We start from the raw sequence: 20,519 nt of genomic DNA, 5'->3' as shown, positions 1-20,519 counted from the left end.
ATCTTCTCAGCGCCTCAGGTAGCGTTCTGAAGGGAGCCACGTGGAAGAAACAATGTTCTCCAGAGAAGCTGGGTCCAAAAAGGACTCACAAAGGCAGGCAGCTGCTTCTGCTTCCCCTGTAGGGGATGAGTGAAAAAGGCAAAAGGTAGGTGTGGGGAACTGGAACTCTGCTTCCAAAAGGGCAGAGATGGGGGGAGATAGGTGGGGGGAGATAGGCAAGAGGGAGTTGAAGGCACTGTTCGGGACTGGGAGGAACCAAGCCCGGAATGGCTTGGATTGGGTGGGTGCTCAGGCTAAGGGCAGGTAAAATTCACTTAATGATGGCAAGGGGAATTGTTAGGATTGCCATTGCCAAGCAATGCCATCTCGCTTTATAACTGCATGGCTTAGTGACAGAAATTCTGGGCTCAATTACCATTGTTAATGAAGACTACCTGTAAGACTATCACTATCTTGGCAGTAGTATTTTCATCTAATATGAAAAGGACTTGGATTGTTCAAATGAAGAAAGTGGAGATTTAGGTAATGACCTATGGCAAGAAAGAGGATAGCCAACCAAGAAGGTCATAAAAGGCATGCCAAGGACAAAGTTTTAATACGTTTATGCTTTGACATCCTTTCACTTTTATCTTTCTGATGTTAAAAGTTGTGTCTTGAATCTTAGTAGCATACTGTTCCATTCATTTATTTCCTTTATACTGACTTTTTAGGTGTCAGGTTATATCAACTCCTTTGCTGCATTGATAGGGATACATTTAGTAATAGGTCAGCTGAGAGTTTACCTTTTTTCAGTATGGAGAATTTTATATGTGTGTATGCTTTTGAGTCAATGGACTAATCCCTGCAGTTTCCTTGGCAAGATTTTTGGAAGTGGTTTGCCATTGTTTTCTTCCTAGGGCTGAGAGAGAGTGACTGCCCTAAGGTCACCCAGCTGGCTTTGTGCCTAAGGCAGGACTAGAATTCATGGTCTCCTGGTTTCTAGCCCAGTGACTTAAACCACCATTCTAAACTGGCTCTAATTTAATATTTTTTTCCAGGTATAAGCAGCTCTCTCTTAATTTTTCTAACCAGGGAAGGTTCCTTTCTGGAATTTATTGAAATTGGATGATAATTCCTCAGTTATTTTGGTGCCCTAATTCATTAGCTTTTTCTAACACTTATGCAACAACTTCTTGCATAATAGTCAACAGATACAGCCATCTATTTCATGTTTACTGTGTTTTTTTTTTTGAAACCTTAACTCATTAAAAAGATGGCTTCCCTGGACATTTGAAATTGTACTCTTAAATTATGTCTCTGTTATATTGTCTTTATTCCAATTTTCTTTTCAGCATTACTCCATATACTTTGTGGGTCAGATCATATATGATAATTAAAGATTATTTATTCATTTATAATTTAGATTTCTGAGACTATCCCATTCAACAATGACTGGGCAGCATTAATCAGAATACGAAGAAATCTGAGCCTCAGAACTTATTTCCCTATCTCTAATATGGGCATAATGCTTTACAGTAAAGTTTAAGGATATAATATATTTGGAACTGTTTTAGTTCCAAACATGATGCTGTCTTTTCTAACAGAGGTTCAGTGTTCTTACAAAAACTTTCCTGATGTTCAGTGTGTTGATAGAATGCCCTTTATCCAACAGAGATTTTTAAAAAGAGAAAATGAATGGCATTAATTAATGCTATTGATCAACCTTGTTCTTTTCAGTACTTATGTTCTGGTTTGGAAGCCAGTTATTTGCCTTAGCCATTGTTGTTGAGGTCTGTCTGAGGAGCAGTTGGTAGCCATGGCCAGGAGGGATTTTGCACAGTTGCGTTATGTGCCAGTTACCCCCGTTCCTGGACCAAGAGGCTCTGCTTACAGTCAGTTATGCTGTAATCACCTCCTGAATGGGCTACTGCAACGCACTTTCCATGGGCTTGCCCTTGAAGAGCATCTGGAAGCTGCAGCTGGTGCAAGATGCAGTGCTCTGGGCAGTTATGTCCACTTCCTGATTGATACATATTTCACCTCCACTCAACGAGCTGCATTAGTTACAGTGTGCTTCTGGGTTCAGTTCAAGTGGTTTTAGTTAACTATAAAGCCCTTCATGGGATGGGGCCAGGTAATTTGAGGGATTGTCTCTTCTTGATTGTGTCTATCCATCCCATCATATCCAGCAGGTCCTGTCTATTAAAGAAAGCCATCTGGTGGGATCCAGGAAGAGACCTTTTTCTGTCATGATGCCCACTCTTTGGAATGTCATTCCCCTGGAGATTAGATTAGCCCTAACCCTGGTAACCTGCCATACAACTTAGAAGACCTGGCTATGCCACTGCTCCTGGGGTTGGACTATGTGACAGAGCCTGTGGGATGGTTGTGTTAATAGTTCAGATGGGTTTTTACCTTGGCTGCTGATTACATATTTATTGGTTGTCATTGTTATTTGGGTTTTTAACCATTGATCACCACCCAGAGTACTAGTGTTGAGATGGGCAACCATACAGACATAGACAGACAGACAGACAGACCATAGTTCTTCATATATTGATAAATTTTAATTTTTTGTTATACAATTCAAAATTGCGTTCACATCTTCAAAACCACATTATTCTTCTTAAAACCATACCAACAAATTTAGGGATACTTGACAAAACAGAATGAGCCAATATCTGATATAAATATCAGTAAATATCCCTTCCATCATTTTACAGTGAAATTGACAGCCCATCCTTTTTAAAGGTTCTCTGAGGTTGTCAGGAAACATAAAAAAATATTTTTGTTAATTAATTTCATCTTAAATTCATAAGAAACATAATATTGTTTAAGATTCTTACCATTTATTAAGATAGGTTTTCTGACACTTTATTTCAAATTTATATCCACCTTAAGGATTCTCTTTTAATTGCCTGTGAAAATACAGGAGATTTAGAATAATCTGAAATGCATTTTACTGTTGGTAGTAATTCAAGAATTTCAGATGATGCTAATGTATCTGGACCAAATTATGAAACCAAGAGATATTTAATTGGTTATGCTTGAGTCCTCAATTTTAGGCAATCCAAATTTCTCTTGTGATAAATCCAGTGTTTAGCTCATAAATTCCAAAATTAGATTATGGATTTAGGGAAAAGGATATTTACCTTCTATTTTCAAAATGGGATTATCACAAAATATAAGTTTATCATGTGAATAAGAATGAAAATTAAATTTGTGTCCCAACATCTCCCAAACAAGCCTTACAGAGTTTAATGCTAGAAATACTGTTGCAATATGAGTAAAAGTAGAACCAAGCCCCTGTTCTGATATCAAAAAAGTAATATAATAACTTTCTGATTGAGCCCATAATGGTTCATTGGACTTGATCACTTGGATTCCATAGAGAAATTTTTAAAAAATGCCTACTGATATCATTTAAGGTCAGGATAGTTTTAATCCACACCATGATATGATAACCATTATAACCCCGGCTATAGTATAAGAATACCATACCACATAATCAGAGGAAGAAGATTGGCCAAAGCATGCTTCAAAAATCTGAATTGCATCATTTCAAATACCTTTTCTGCATTCTACAAAGTCTCTACTGCAGTTCCAGGGAATTTTTTGCTTGTTTGATTAACGGCGTTCCGTTCAGTCATGCCGGCCACATGACCACGGAAGTGTCTACGGACAAACGCCGGCTCTTCGGCTTTGAAACAGAGATGAGCACCGCCCCCTAGAGTCGGACACGACTGGACTTAATGTCAAGGGAAACCTTTACCTTTACTAATGTCTAGGCCAGCTAAAGACAGACTAGAATATATAGATAAGACTTCTTCATTCTGGCAACTCACTTTGCTTCATTTTACATCCACTCTTTTTTTTTCTGGTTTTGAAGTAAAATCCATTTAGATAGAAAAGGGACAAAACATACGTGGAAATACAGGATGCATTTGGAAATATCAAATATCGAATAATTTTACATTCCTTGTTGGAAACACATCAGATCTATTCAATTGCTAATGTTTGTTGCCTGTGTAGCATGATTTCTTACTCTTTTTTTGCCTTTGATATTCCCCATATAGTAAGCTTTATCATGTGCTCATTATGGGGTCTTTCTTTAAATGTATGTCTATTTTAAGGTACACGATTATCATTGGAATGTTGTTTTTAGCACATAGGAGTTGAACTCTGCTGAGTGCACTAACTGTTAGTGAAGAAGAGGAAGAAGAGAAATCTCTGGGTTTCTTTAGTCTGGCAAATTTCTTGTCAGTTACTTATTTAAAATGGATTTAAATATGAATCTGGCTTGTTCCATTTAAGGCCATCTTAAAGTGGGCAAACGTCCCACCCATGTATTATTTATGTAGCCAGAATGTCTAAAGCAAGTTATTAACTATGCAGTGTGAGTATAATTTAATATAATATAATTTATTCTAGCATAGGAGACACCAGTTTGATTAAGCTATAGTACTTGCTTTGGCCAGGTAACTATTTTTAAAAGATAAGTTAGTTTTTAGTTTTCTGTTGCCTTTCTTCAACAGTTATCCACAACATAAGAGTTCTTGTAGTCAGCTCCATACTAGAATAGCTTTTGTATAATCCTTAAAAATGGTAGCTCTTCAATTTAAGAGCTGACTGTAATTGGAAGGGACAAGGCATGATGGTGCTACTGTGTGTGTTGTTAGTTAAAGCAGAAGTTTAAGCAAAGGCTTTCAGAATTCAATGTTGAACCATCATCCATTTGCTTCACAGGAAAAGGAAAATCTGGAAGCAGATAATAGAATGCATTCATTGTTTACAATTCTTTGCAGTTAATATTAGGTCTGGCCAGTCTTTCCAGCAATATAGAAGAAAACCTGGGTTCTTTACCAAAATAGAGCCATTTTCATGATGATGTAGTTGAAAGCTCTGGTTTGGATGCATGGGTTTTACTGTGTAGAAGTAGCAAGGTATTTGATATTTGGAAACAACTTAGCAATGCTGAGCTGATAAGTGAGAAGTCACGATAATAATACACTTTTTCCAAGAATTCAAAAGGATTCAGCCTAGGAATTCCTAATGTGGCTGCTTCTACTTTGTCTAATGCTCCTCTTCTTTCTCAGCATTGCAGCTTCCCTTAGCCAATGATGGCAGCAGCCGTTCTTCCTCGTTGGAAAACTCGCCCCAACATCACACACATCCGTCACGCCCCCGAAATATTCTGGGCCTTCCTCCTCAGCCGCCATTCCTCATGCACAGGAGCATGGAGAGGTAAGCACAGCTGGAGCAAAGTAGCCAAGTGTTGGAATGCTCACTGAATTTATCTCATGCTTTAGGACCTTTATCATGCAGTATCATTCAAGTCAGGAGAGGGCAGTTTACTAAGAGAGGGAAAAAGAGCAGTTTATAGCACAGTGTTTATGTTGCTTTAATGTCTAATGAAATGGAAATATATGTAACAAGTAGGACAGTACACTGACACTCTCGTCTACACCATACAGGAAGAGCTTGCAAATCATATGCCATTATGATGCTTGGTAATAGCATGTTGGGGTGGGGTCACTATTATATACCTCAGTATTGATGCTTGCTTACTTAATTGCTTGATGGCTGATGATTTGATTTGATTTGAGTTCACTCTTGACTCCTGGTGACTACTTTGGTAATAATTTTTGGAAATGTTTTGCCATTGCCCTCTTCCTAGAGTTGAGACTAACTTGTCTTATATTTTGCTCCAGTCACTGCCAACTCCCAGTGTCTTATATACCCACTACTCAAAAATGAGATTAGGGCCAAATAAATAATTACAACCCATCATGTCTTGCCACAGTCAGAATGCCTTCATACTAGGCAATGTGTAAGGGCTTGCTTTCTGGTATAATGAAATTCACCTCATGCTTTGGTTTAATGTAATTCACATTCATTTTCAGTATACCGCACTTTCATATGTACTGGAATGCAATTTGTTATATTTGGTGTAATATCTGTATTAAGCCATAAGAAGTTTAAAAGCATCTGTCCATGAAAGAATGTGCCAATTTGGCTTATTAACTGGGCCTGCTGCTTATTTTGCATTCAGCAGTTAAGTAAATATTCATGGCAATCTGCATTCTTCTTCTTTACAGCTGGAACTAATTTAGAGGGCTTGTTGTAGAACTGACTGATTTGCCAAGAGGTTTAAATGCAAATCTAAATATTTCGCTCTGTGGAATTTTTCTTCTTTACATAATTATTTAGATGTGGTTGCTGAACATGGGAGCTTTGTAACAGGGCTGTGTACACTCTTATTCATAGTATTTGTTCCTGCAGAAAGAGTATGTTAATATAGTCCCATGTCACAGATGGAAGCTTCCATATGCTATTTAGCTTTTCTTTCTTTCCCTTCCTAGCATAGAAATCGATCAAAAATTGCAGGAGATCATGAAGCAAACTGGCTACTTGACCATTGGAGGTCAGGTAAGTTGACTTGATCTAGCCTGCTATAGATAAAGTATGCCGAGCTCAATACCTAATTAAAGTTGGTTACATCTGAGGTTGGAAAAGCATGCTAATGAATTGCATAGTCTGATCGGATGTCACAGCCTGCATTCTTGGATATAGGAATTTATGGATTGTCCATCTTACTCTTTTTGTTGCTTTTCATTTTGGTGCAATGTATTTTTATTTATTTATTTTTTGGTTAATATTTAGCTCTCAGACAGGGATTTTGAAGTTCTACTGTTAACTTCCACTTTAGATTGGCAAGTTAGTATCGCTTTATGGAGGATATCTTACAGGCAGAGATAAGAGATTACAGTGGATTAAAATACTTTGCAGCCTGATGGGGTAACAATTGACTGCACTGAAAGTTGTCATAAAGCAGTCTTCCCCTTTTCGGTATACGGTACATTAATATCTGTTTGCATCTAAGCTGTATGTCCTCATTTTCTCACAGAGATATCAAGCTGAAATCCATGACCTAGAAAACCTGGGTGAGATTGGTAGTGGGACATGTGGACAGGTGTGGAAAATGCGCTTCAAGAAAACAGGACACATCATAGCTGTGAAGGTGAGGTAGATATACTTGAGCTTTGAAACTCAAAACTGTTAAAACAAAAGGAAAAGAGATCAGGAATTTATTCACTTTGATTAGAGCCTGTATGATTTATTTCGTTTTGAGACGGAGGGTATAGAATGAAGGGTTTACAATAGGTGTCTTTTGTAGATGGAAAATAGTGATGATCATTGAACAAATAATGAAGCGTTCAAGCACTGTGAGGGAAGGCATGAACATCATCATTTTTGAGGGGGATATTTTATCTACCCCTCCCATGCTCAGATGTACCCCATCCTTTTTCCCTCTGCTTAGCAAATGCGTCGTTCTGGTAACAAAGAAGAGAACAAGAGGATCCTAATGGATCTAGATGTGGTGCTGAAGAGTCATGACTGTCCCTATATTGTTCAGTGCTTTGGGACTTTCATCACAAATGTAAGTGAACCCAGTGTTCCCGTCTGCTCTTATTTTTTAAATGCAATATGATTAACTTAGTCATAATAATATCCTTTCATTTCTTCCCTCTTTGTCCATAGACTGATGTTTTCATAGCAATGGAGCTAATGGGCACATGTGCAGAGAAGCTGAAGAAACGCATTCAAGGACCTATCCCTGAGAGGATCTTGGGAAAGATGACTGTGGCGGTGAGTGTTGATAACCTCCGAAAAAGTTTGACCAAATAAGAAAAATGTATGTTGCTTGCAAACATAGGTGCAATGATTTGAAAAAAGTACTTACAGATCTCTCTCTAGATATTAAATTGTTAAAACTGTTAAGTGCCTATTAATGATCTCTGTGCATTTTGCTTTGGAATTTAAAATATTCTCTGGTGCGCGCGCACACACACACACTGTGAAGGCTATATGAGCAGCTTAGAGGAGGCGCCAATTAATGTATGGCAGTATGGAAGTTGAAAACTTAAAAAGTCATCCTAACATTGAGAAAAAAAGCTGGTTTAGCTCACACGTGTCTGCTCTAGTCTCTAGGCTATGGTTGACAGTTTGAATGAATGTTATTCGATCTGAATAAAACTGAATAAAAAATCATCATATAGGGAGACTGGTACATTTCTCCTTCCAAGGAGAAGTGCTAAGGATATAGTTTCACATAAGTATTTCTCCTTTAGTAATGACTTTGACATTTTTTTGGTGATGTACAGTATATGGATAAAAGATTATGGTGTAATAAAGTTAGGCATATTAGATTATGTAACTAAAACTCTGTATTCTAAATAATCACATAAACTTCCAAGCAAGTGACTAATCTTTGCTTTCCAAGTAGCTTCATAGAAATAACAACAACAACAACAACCCCACTCAGTTTTGGGAAGCCTAAACAATGCAAAAATTACTTTTCTTACAGTGAGTCATTTCTTCAGCACTGATTTCTGATTTTTTTTCCCCCCCAGATTGTGAAAGCCCTCTATTATTTGAAAGAGAAGCATGGTGTCATTCATAGAGATGTGAAGCCTTCCAATATTTTGTTGGATGAGAGGGGGCAAATCAAGCTGTGTGACTTTGGGATCAGTGGGAGGCTGGTAGACTCAAAAGCCAAAACCCGGAGTGCCGGTTGTGCAGCATATATGGCGGTAAGAATTAGAGAGGTGTTTAGGGAATATCTTCAGGGATCTTGCTATGATTTTGTAATCCATTACAGTGTGCTCCAAATTGATCACTGTATCAATTCTTAATAGGCTTTCTTTTCAACAGTATTCTGGGCCAGGCCTGCTTAGGTTTTATCAGTTGGAGTGCATCTCTGCCTGAGACTGTTCCCTTGGAATCAGAATCACACATCTGGTGTGTGTGGTTCACAGCATATCCGTAGGAAGTTGCCACTAGAATCTGGCCTAAGATTTTGAAACTGTACTCCGCTATGGTACAGTTGTAGTTCCATTTCTGATTTAGTTTCTATAATTGGGGATTCTTTCCTAAGTGCAGGTAAGAAATCAGCAATCAGTTGTTATTTTATCTGATTCTTTTAATGGCTTTTTTGTTCTTAGCCTGAAAGAATAGATCCTCCTGATCCCTCAAAACCTGATTATGATATCCGTGCAGATGTGTGGAGCCTGGGCATTTCTCTGGTAAGTTAAACTCTCTGTTTTTGACATGCAAATGGACAACCCATAGCTTGCAGGCTGCCTGCTTTCCTCAGAGGTCTTTTCTGTAACCCATGTAGATGCCAAAACCCTTTAATTATGCCTTGCTCAGTTCTGGGTATGCTTAAATAATTTTTCACACGTACGGTATTTATTATTTAATAGACTGGTAGCAGTTTTTAGGGTGCTTTACTTTCTCTTTTTAAAGTGAAGAATGTGAAAGCAAAGTTAAAAGTATCTTAAAGCTGAACTTCAGAATAACATTACAAAACACTTGGTCTTTGAGCTTTAGGCAATTTTGTGACATCTTAGGACGGTTGTGACAGTATCATGAGATTCAGTGATACTGTGGGATTTCAGCCAGTTGGGTGAGAGGAGATGCCTTGGCATATAAGGGAAGATCACAGCTGAAACAACAAACAATGTGAAAGCCATTGACATGGAAAACTAAAACTGATCTGATTTAATGATAGTGAAAGAGAGGATGATAATTTTTGCTAACTTGTTTAAATTTTTAATACTTACTCTTGGCATTTCTTCTCACCTCCATTCCAATGCAGGTTGAGTTAGCTACAGGTCAGTTTCCCTACAAGAACTGCAAAACAGATTTTGAGGTCCTCACCAAGGTTTTGCAGGAAGATCCTCCTCTTCTCCCAAATAACATGGAATTTTCTGTGGATTTCCAGTCCTTTGTAAAAGACTGGTGAGTGAATTATCTCAAAAACAACTTATAGTGCGTAGTCAACAATTTCTTGTATGGTCTGTGAACTCTACAGTAAAAATCTTACTGATCCCTCACTTTGCACAGTAATTGTTTCTTCAGACACAGATGAACATTTGAGGCAATGGTCAGAATTAGTAACTCATAGAAAGTGTGGCCACTCCAGGCCTGTCAGGACCCAGAAAGTGTGCATTTTGTGTAATCGCACTTGTCCTCTGGAATAGTAAACCTGCAGAGATCCAGATGATTCTCATCTAGATGATTCCCATCCTGATGGTGTTCTGAAAGTTCTTGAAAACCTGGCTTTACTCCCTTGGATTCGGGTGGTTGTTGAGCCCCTGTAGACTGCTTTTTGTTGTCATGTATGATTTTTTTCTTCTGGACATCCATGATCTCTTTCTTAATTTTTATTGTTTCTCGCTTTTAAAGTGTATCTCACTCAGAACTGTTTGGAATAAGGTGACCTCAATTATATATAAATAAATGAATAGGTCATTGGCACAGCTTTATTTGGTCAGATTGTTAATGTGCTGTTGTGAAAAGGTGAACTCAAGCATCTTTGTTATTTTTCCATGAAATTAAATCTCATCTCAGCCTTCTGGCTGCACAAATCGTGGGCCATTGCACTAGTTTCTGTTCCCTCTCGTCAACATGCTCTTGGCTCATGCTTCTGTCCCTTGGCCAATGTCTTGGCTAATGGCAGAAGAGTAAGGAGGGACTCTTTGAGCTGAAAATGACAACCAGGTTGCCATGGGATATTAGACGTGGAAAATTGGGCCTATGCTGTGCCAGGGTGGTGATGGATTTCATCCTGTTAACTAGCAAACATCTAGAGGGGGAATAACTTATGAAGTATTGGAGATAAAAGAACTATTGTGCCCTCAGCAAAATTCAGTTGGGAATAAGTGGTTTGAATGTGTGTTTTTATCCTTCTAGCCTTACTAAAGATCACAGGAAGAGACCAAAGTACAACAAGCTACTTGTGAGTATTAGATACAACACTTTGTGTGCATATTAACAGTTATATCATAGCTGCAGGAGGGGTTTCTGCCAACTTTAATCTTAAAAGAATTTTAACCTGGTACAGAGGTTGGATTTTTTTTTTTACACACAGTTTCCTAAAGCAGAGGGGAAATTCTATTAAGCTGATTTTTTTCATGACTGTCCATTTCCTTTTGCTTGTATTCAGCACCATTGTGTGTCTGTTCACACACCTTCAAACATAGTTGACTCTGCTGAGTCAGGTCTTAGTTAATCTGGGCCAGCAGTATTGGGCACTTTCCTCGGTTTCAGGAGGATTTTTTTTCAGTCCTACCTAGAGTTGCTCTTAGCCTTTTAGGAACAGAATGAAGAACTGCATTCTGTCTCATTGTGTGTACTCCTTTACAGGAACACAACTTCATCAAGCGTTACGAGACACTGGAAGTGGATGTGGCATCTTGGTTCAAAGATGTCATGGCTAAGACAGAGTCACCCCGCACGAGCAGCATCCTCAGCCAGCATCACCTGCCATTCTTCACCAGGTAGCCATGCAGTGTGGCTGCTGTACCAGGGAAGGGGCCCTTGGCTGCCAGATCTTAAGAGAGAGAGCACCACAACAAGCACCAGCCTTCACTAGAACAACTCTTCAGTGGCATGAATTATCTGCTTCACCTGCTCAGTCACCCTTGCCCATTTTGTCTTCTTCAGTATTGCCAGGAAGAGATGGGTCATAGGTCTGGTCTTTCTGGAATGTGGGTATGTTCCAGGGCCTTTGGCATTCCAGGCACCACACCAGACAGCCCAAATGTACAACGCTTTGGATGAGAAAGTACTTCTTCCGCCTATGCTTGTATGTTTCTGGGATTGAGCATCGGCCATCAGGGGTTGCCACCCAGTGAGAGTGTGCTCCTGCTTGTCTCTCTCTACTGTGACCAGAGGCTCGAGGATATGCAACAGTGACGCTTGCTCACGCACTGTGAACAGACAGAAAACACACAAAAGGAAAAAAGAAAAGATATTTTTTTTACAAGTTATTTATTAAGTTTGGACTTCTGGTGCTGTGGGCTGCCTGCTGCCCCTGTTCACCGGTCTCTGCGTTATTACATGTCCTTTATTTGTTTGATTTTTTTCTCTCTGTGTTTTTGGATTTGTATTTGCTAAAGAGGAATGGGGGCTGGGATAGATGAATTGGCTGCTGCTATTGATGCTTAGCTTAGCAGTTGCGGTTGTCTTGATTTTGTTTGTTCATAGGGCTTGCGGGTGGGGGTTGCCCTGGAAAGGAAATGTGTGCTAGATTCTTGCCCAAGAGTTGCTCAGTTAAAGTAAATTTTCCCCCTCTTTGGTTCTTTTGATCTCAGGGTTCCTCTTTTAAGTGTGAGCAAAGTTTTGTCATTGGTGTTTTATTACCAAAGTGTGTGTTTGGTGCTAGGATAAATGCTTGTTCATTTTCTTCCAGTATTTAAGAAAAGGAAAAGCAGAACTTAAAGATAATCCTGGCATCAAGAAAGCCATTAAAAAAGAGAGTCAGCCCAAATTATCTCTAACATTAGAGATTCTTTAAAAAAAAAAAAAAAAGTAATGGTCACAAATTTATGACCTCTGATCTGTTGTGGACTTACTGGTTTAGAGTCTTAACTGGTAGCAACTATGTATTTCCAATTGAGGAGCAATCAGTTTGCTCTATGAGACCACTGGCTTGGAACAGTAGCATCTGTGTGGATGCTTAACTTTCAAGCATATATGTGTGGTCCTAAACTATACAGAAGGTTCAGTAAACAAAGAAAGTAGCATTCTCCTTTATTTCAGAATCAAGCTTCTTTTTTGCTAACACTTTCCACAGGATAAATGAAAGAAGAGACAAGATCCAATCACTTAAAATTCAAAGGCACCTTTTAAACTGGCCAGCATTTTCAAGTTGATGGAGGCATGCCAGAGGAACCAAGGTGTCTGGGTCACTAACGTTGTATTGTAATTTGCAGGCAGTCCGAGCCATCTTTCATTTGGAAATGAAAGTTGGCCAGAGACTTTTGGGAGTGAGTCAGGAGGTTGTTTTCAGGCAGTTCCCAGTTGTAGCGTTTCCAAGATTCTGGAACTAGTGTACTACTCGAACCTCTGAATATTGTTCTGGAGTTGAGACTTGTTCCTGCTTTCTCCTACTAGCAAAAGCTTGGATACTATAGCAGAGGCCAGAAAAGGCCCCACACAGTTGTATCCTCATTAGGAGGCTGTAGTTAATGCAGGGCTGAAAAGGAGGTGCATTTGTAATGTTTGATATTCCAGGTATATCAGCCTGGTATCACCCTGAGATAATGGGTCCCGCATTATCTGAATACAATTTAGTGTATTCTGGCTGTTCTGCAAAAGAAGCCATTGCATTTACAGGACTGAAGGAGTCAGTGGCAGAACCAGAGGAGGAAGAAGAAGCTTTAGCAGAGCCATATGTTCAGACTTGGCATACGGAGGGCTTGGTTATTAGAGACGAGTTGCTATGAAGTCAGATAGGCCTTGCTGAGGTTTTGTCACAGAAGGTGAATGTGCAAATCTTACTGGAAAGTATACAGATAATATGCATGTTCTGTGAGTGCAGTGCTTTTCAGAACAAATCCTAACACAGATTGCAAGGTGCCAAAGAATTTGGAGAGGAAGGAGAACTGTATAAGATGTAGCTCACCTGTTCAGGTGACTGGGTCAAGGTTACTGCATCGTGTAGACACTCTATTACTCTGCCAGCTTTAATTATGACTATTAAGGTAGCATTATTCAGAATCTAAAAAACAAGGCTATTCGTCATGTGCAAAAACTTTACAAGGCATGGGAATTTGTATAAGAAGAAAAGTGTTTTGAGTGTGTTATATGACAAGAGATCCATTATATGAAAGAAGATAGAAAAGGAAGGGAGGGAGGAAGGAAGGAAGGGAGGGAGGGAAGAGCTAGCGAAAATAAAGTGCAGCAAGCAGAAAGAGAATTTATGGCTTAAGAAACAAGTTGGAAACAAGGAATGATTATTAGAAGTTTTTACAGAAATTCAGTAGGATGAAGCCAGAAGAAAGGTATATGAAAAGAAATGAAGGATGGTGTATTAGGGAGACATTTAAAAGATGCTTAACTTTCAAGATGAATTCCTTTAACAAGTTTATTTAGATTCATTTCACTGGTGAATTTTGATTTTACTTATGATGGTAACTTCCTAAAAGCTTTCCTCAATTCTAAAAAATTCTGAAAGGTATTTTGGCCCAGTTTGGAAATACATTCTATGTCCAAATTGAGCTATAATACCTTTGGCAAAATGTATCTTGCTAAATCATGGTCAAGAGAGACAGGAACAAATATTAGCTCCTGATTAGTAAAACAGAATTTTTAAAAACCTTCTGTTTTTGAACATAATGGGGATGGAAATCGAAGATAAATGGGATTGACTTACCAGTGAAGTGTGGGGGGGACATTTAGGCCCAGCACTTATTCTCAACTTTATAATATATGGCTTTGGCTTTCAAGATCTGTTATAGTTAATTGTTTTCCATGTTTAGGTAATCCAGTGGTCTGCAGGGATATGTTCTATATAACCATAAACCAAATTATTAAGATGCCCATTTCCTTTGAGGCCCACTTAATAAGCTTCACTTGGGGGTCATACAGGTCTCAAGCTCCAAAATCATTATAGAATAATTTATGAAGTGATTATTGTATCTATAAAGATACTATGAAAGTGATTATTTGCCAGGATATTAAGGAAGGATATTTTATTGTATTTTTAATTGTTGTGAAGTGCCAAGAGTTATGAGTCAGGGTGGCATATAAACTTAATAAATAAAGGTAGAGAAGAATAAAGCATGTTTTCTAGAGCCATTTTGAAAAGTGATGAGAAAATTTTGTATATTTTGTGGCAAAATTGGGAATCAAACAAAGCCTGAAATGTTTAGAGCAAGAATGAAACAGGTGCAGTACACAAAACAGCCTCCGGACAACTGTTTCCATCAGGGACAGGGTCTAATGGCTAAAGGATGTAGTGTAAAAATCATGGTAGAGCTACAATCTGGGTGACTGATTAATGAGACTGCATTAGGACAGTTGCAGTAGAATTCCCATTATATATGTATTAAATCAAAGTAGTCTTATCTTAGTGACAGGCTCTCATTTTTCTGCTAGCATTTTGTTCAGTAATTCTGTGTATTTTGCTAACTGCTTAGAGGAATTCATCTTGGAAAGTAAATTGCTGATTGGCAAGCTATCAGGGCCTGGGCATATAACACTCTGGGTTAAGAATGTGGGAGAGGGTTCAGAGCATAGAGATATTTAGGAGGGAGTGAAAAGCGGGTTTCCAAATCTACGTTGAAGAACAGCATGTACAAGCTGATAGCGGCATGGCTACATAGAGAAAAGAGTGATGTGCAGAACTGCCCGCTGGAATAAAGGAATGTATAGAAAGTAAGCAGAAAGGCTATAGATGGTGGACAGAAGAATGGCCATCTAAGCAGTTGAATAGCCTTGTCCTAACAGCTTGATGTACCCTTATTCTGGCTTTGTTGCTTGTTATTCCATCTTGCTAGACTATTAAATATACTTCAGCAACGTAACCATAGTAGTTGGTAGAGAACAAGTGATACATAATATGACAGCTGGCATTTTCACCCCTCCAGGAGATCTTTATCCTGAAGCTAGCAGTGAATCTGCATTCTGACTGGATAGAAAACTTTTTTAGTTTTTAAAGCTCCAAATCTCTTAACTGTTTTAATAGCAGTTCCCAGCATGAATTGGTTAAAGCTGAACCAGTCCCCTGGAAGTCTTAATCAAACAATGAACTGGGGGCAAAGAAGTTGTTAAATAACCAGATCTTCTTCTTTATAAAAAGCAAAATCCCACTAATCCTGAGTTTGTAAACTTGAGATAATTTTTTATAAATACGTTTTTTGTGTTTCTTTCTGGTGTTTTTAAGAATTTGATAGTAATTTATTTGCTGCTTCTTGGGACAAATGGGGGCCTATTGACTCCTATGAATAAGTGCCTTCTATTCCCTCCCTGCCAGAAATAATACCAGTTGCATTTTTAAGGTAACAGGATTTAAGTTACTGTTGACTATTTCTTATATCGCATCTTGTGAACTTGGAATTGTTAAAAAAGTGGCCCATTCTTGAAAAATGCTTAAAACAATCAGTAGTCATAAGAGCATTGATTGTGCTCAACTTACCTTTTCTACTGGGAGCTTGTAGTATCCATCCTTTGGCTGTTATATCCACATGACAGTTCTGAAAGCCCTTTAATCTTCCAGATGTTTTTGGGCTACATCTGTTTTCATCTCCTTAACCAGAGGGGGTTAATAGAAGATGCAGTTCAGAGGGTCACAGATTCTAACCCTACTGAGTGCCACAAGTCTTCAAGGCCCAGGAGAGCTACTTCTAGAAAGTTAGGAAATTAATTAGCCAAAATTATTGAAAATGTGTCTAGTAAGGTTCTGTTTTATTACATGAACAGAAGAACAGTAGCGGGGAAGGAAAAGGGTACCATCAATCTCATGATTTTGTCATCCTTCCTTTCCACGGCAAACATTTGAGTCATTTCAGAGGCTTCAAGGAATTAGACTGCCTTGTATTTAAGTATTTCAGTGCGATCAAAATGGGACTGTAGTATTTGTAAGTGGCTAATAGATGAAAGATATTAGCTGCTGTTTTATAAAATTGTAGAACAGAATAATTCTTCTGTTACAAAATGCAGCAAGTGTCAATTAGGATTAAGTTTCTAGACAGGAAACAGCTTTCTTAAACTAAAACTATATCCTTTTCCAGATGAAAGAAAGAAGTATAGGGAATTATGGAAAAAAATTGATTCACTTCCTAAAGGGATATTATTATCAAGAATTCAGGATAGTTTTTGTTGTGGCAAGTTTTAAATAAAAGAGTTTACTGGAAATGTTGGTACAAGAGAGGTGCTGTTTTTGTCCCTCTCAAGAAATTAGTGTGGATTCATTGTTCTGTTTCCTCTTGGATTTGAAGCTTTAGGATATCACAGACTATCCTAAAAACGTTGGCCTCTGGAAAAACATGTATCTTCCTCCTTTTGGTTTAAAGAGAAAGCAAGAATAGTCTCTTACAAGGAGCTTGCCTACCTTTCAAATTTGGAAGAATGCCTTCTTCCATTTCGAAGCAGCTGAAATATAGATTCCTTGTTGGGGAAGATGTGGGGCAGTAGTAGGTATAGGAAGTGTTAAAGGGTTTTTTTCAATTGTTCAAAATATGGGATGTCTTTTAAAGAAGAGAGAGAAATGCAGTTTTATTGCATTTTTAGAATTATTTTTTTAATGTATTGATTTAGAACAAATCTTTGTTAATGTTATTTTTAATCTGGGTGGCTCATGTTTACAATCGCCTGCCTGACATCTGCTCTTAAAGTGTGTGGGGATATTGGGGTTGGGGAGGGGCACCTGTGTGCAGCGTGTGATGCATGCAATTCAAATGGGGATTTTAAACAAAACTGTAAAAAAATCATGCCAAAGTTAAGGCAGAGATTAGCTGGATAGATGGTTATATTCTAGGCATTAGCAGTTCACTATATTCTCTATATATCATATATTATAAATTTGCATGTTAAAGTAAATAGAAGTAACCTATCCTATACAGAAAGCAACTTTTAACTTGGATTCCTTGTAAATTTGGTCACTTGTCTTGATTCAGGATTGTCTGAACACCTGTTTTAGGACCTGCTTGGTTTTGTTTTTTGTTTTTGGTAGCCACTAAATCTTTGTTTTGTTATCTTTTCATGAAAAGGGCATGATTTATCCAAAGTTTCATAGAGGGGGTTGAGAATAGAGCAACCTGAGTTGCAGCCAGCACAGAACTGGTGGTCAGTGGGCATTTCCCCAGACAGTATGCCTTTCTTTTTTGCTGGCCTATTCTACTGGAATCTACATAATGAAAGTATTGGAGGACTTTGCACCACTGAAGGCACCTGGTCAATGTTATACCCTTAGGAAGGTCAAAGATTTCAGTTTGGCTTTGTTTGTTCAACCGTTTGCTCTGTTGTTACTTCCAATAATCAAGGCTACATTTGTGTACATTTATTTATTGCCCACAGGGAACTGTGTGTTATTTTAATTTTTTTTTTAACTTCCCTTTCTTTCACTTCTTAAAGAAAATGTATTTTTTGTTGATAGCATTCACTGAATAGACTGTCAAAGTGGAAAGATGGGACATAGCAAATAACACTGCAGTCTTTAGAATTTTGTTCTGCTAAATCCCAGCATTGATACTTTTCCAAGAGACGTGTGGTATTCAAGCTGCAGCTGGGCATGAGAGGTTCTGGACCCATGTAACTTTGAAACCCCCAGGGTTCAATGTCCCATCTTCATGCTGTTCAAGGGACCCAAAGAAAGCAGATCATCAACAAAGGGATAGGGAAGTAAACTTTTTTTTTTTTTTAAGTTTGGTTGACAGATAGATGAAATTATTTGTAGGCAGTATTGGGAGGAGATGTGAGACTGGGAATCAGGATGCTCAAAATTATGTAGAATTACCAAACTATATTGAATCGTGAGATTTGCTTTATACCTGTAATTTAAGCTGATGTTAAATATATTTGCCTACTGGCTTCAGACTTCTAGAATAGAACAAATAGAGCATATTGTTACCAACAAAGCTTTTAAGAAAAGGTATATTCCTAATATAGATGACCTGTTTAGATTATCTCCCAAAAACCTAGTTCACAAAAGTTGCAATCAAAAACAGAAGTCTATATAGCTTTGTGGAAGAGATGAAGACACATGTGATAATTGTAGGCGAATGAAAAGGAAAAGTGACAGACACTGTCTGGTACTTTCTGAAGTAGGCAGAAAGGATTCTTCCTCTGCTTGCCTCTGTCGTAGCTAGTAAATATTCTCCCAGATCAGAGGAATAAGAATTAAAAGGTTATAGGGTAAGCGTTATTTTAAAAGGTTGTGCAAACAACTGACTGGGGCAGAGATGTAGAGGGTTTCCCCGTGTCTTTATTTCTCTCTATTTCAGGAGTGATGGTTTCCATTACTGTTTCTGACAATACATACTTAGTTGTAGAGTCAGAGCAATTTGGAGAAACTATGTTTCCTCTCAAAACTTTAATGTCGCTTTGAAGAAGCGCCTTTTTCGCTGATCCTTCTTGAGAGGCGCTTTTTAGAAAAGCACCAATTATCTATCTATCTATCTATCTATCTATCTATCTATCTATCTATCTATCTCATTCAGCTTCTCTTCTCTTTTTTTAACAGTTTGATTCTAGTTCCATACTGGTGTTTAACAAACCATTTTTTAAAAAAAAGCAAGGTAACAGTACTTATACAAAAGTACTAAAGTTATTTATCTGGGCAGTGGCAAAGGCTGAAAACCCTGGTTTCAAAAACTCAATCATCCTCTTCCTATATCACACGAATCTGTGACATATTCTGACTAAGCCACTTGAATATGCCAACAGTCTTCACTCCCATCCAATGTTTCATGGAGTCCAGCATATATGCCTTCCTGACCTTGCTGGAGAAATTTCTCATTATGTTTCTAGGGGCATTGTTACAAGCATGAAAAGAATTCAAGTGCCAACTGTACAATTTGATGTTTTTATAATAGGGTGGGGTTGGCAACAACATCTCTAGATGGAGCCCATTGATTTCAAATTTTTGTTTTAATCACAAATGATCAAGGTCTCATGCCCAATTACCACAATCTGTGTATTTGCATAAGAACTCATGAGGTTTGGGCCATTCAAAAAATTGCTTTGCTGCCTGTGGTATTACACAAAAATCCCACGTTGGTGCTTGCCCTGAAAAGTTTACTGGATGCAGTGATCAGATACAGAACCTTTCCATAGGGCAATAAGAACATGTAGTCTTCTTGGAATGAACATTAGAGTCCATCTGCAAAAACAGGAAGTTCTGAGTTACGGTCTGCTCTTCGCAGGCTCGGATAACATAGGTATGGCCTTGGGCCGGCTGAACAGTTTCTGTGTGGTTAGTTGAGCTTACGGTTTTCCTACAGACTGAAAAATCAGAAAACAAGTTTTCAATTTTATTATCAGTTATGTCTTGGATCAGTTTTAAAAAATGGTTGAGGAACTTCAGATGTCTTCAACAGTCTGGTATGAAATACACCTCTTTCTGTCCCTCTGTTACAAGTGAACCATCCTGTAGGTTCAATAAAGCTACATATGGCAATTCTGGATTACCTATTTCAACTTCTTTGCTAGTCATCTCTCAGGTTGGGCTCATGGTCCTGAACCCCATTGTCCATTACTTGGTATGTTCAAAGTCTTAGAACAAGGATTTTCTTCTAGTCGCCATCCTTGTTCTATACCCGTAGTCCAAATAGTTTGCCATAGTTTGCCTCCAGGTAGTGAGGTCAGTCTGGTCCATTTGAGTGGAACTTTGGGATTTAAAAACACATCAACAATAGTGTAAAGCAAAGAACATTCTTCATTACTTTTGAAAAGCTTTTTTTACTGTTTGTACAAACCCTCATAGAAGCTTAAAAACAAAATAAAACGTTCTTTCCCTAAATGCCTGTGATTTACATTTTACAAGTCTCATCTCTTGTTTTCAAAGACTTCATTCCCAGAATAATATTTCTATCACTCATTCTGAGGCTAACCAGATGGGTTGGACTTCAGTCCCCCACCCCAATTCCTGGTCAGCCTGGTAATTTGCCACAGTGCGTGGGAAACATGAGAGTTGTTAATAAGAACATCTAGGAGATACTGGATTAAGGAAGTTTACTGTAAGAAGTGGA

At 38.3% G+C, this 20,519-nt stretch overlaps 1 protein-coding gene across 2 annotated transcripts in view; it reads left to right on the top strand.

Moving 5' to 3' along the window:
- The window catches only part of MAP2K7 (mitogen-activated protein kinase kinase 7), a 37,305-nt gene extending 17,015 nt beyond the window's left edge, over positions 1 to 20,290 (top strand). For both annotated transcript variants that reach the window (XM_063292509.1, XM_063292508.1), the window contains 10 exons: positions 5,076 to 5,223; positions 6,342 to 6,408; positions 6,887 to 7,000; positions 7,301 to 7,420; positions 7,522 to 7,629; positions 8,394 to 8,573; positions 8,985 to 9,065; positions 9,641 to 9,783; positions 10,738 to 10,783; positions 11,191 to 20,290. In XM_063292509.1, the coding sequence (XP_063148579.1) occupies positions 5,076 to 5,223; positions 6,342 to 6,408; positions 6,887 to 7,000; positions 7,301 to 7,420; positions 7,522 to 7,629; positions 8,394 to 8,573; positions 8,985 to 9,065; positions 9,641 to 9,783; positions 10,738 to 10,783; positions 11,191 to 11,328 (1,145 nt within the window). In that variant the 3' untranslated portion in view covers positions 11,329 to 20,290. The remainder of the gene's footprint in view (positions 1 to 5,075; positions 5,224 to 6,341; positions 6,409 to 6,886; positions 7,001 to 7,300; positions 7,421 to 7,521; positions 7,630 to 8,393; positions 8,574 to 8,984; positions 9,066 to 9,640; positions 9,784 to 10,737; positions 10,784 to 11,190) is intronic.
- The last annotated feature ends 229 nt before the right edge of the window (positions 20,291 to 20,519 follow it).

The sequence above is a fragment of the Candoia aspera genome, chromosome 2 (genome assembly GCF_035149785.1).
Source record: "Candoia aspera isolate rCanAsp1 chromosome 2, rCanAsp1.hap2, whole genome shotgun sequence".
Classification (NCBI taxonomy): domain Eukaryota; kingdom Metazoa; phylum Chordata; class Lepidosauria; order Squamata; family Boidae; genus Candoia; species Candoia aspera.
The sequence above is the reverse complement of the archived record's forward strand: the minus strand, read 5'-3'. Positions and strand labels throughout refer to the sequence as shown.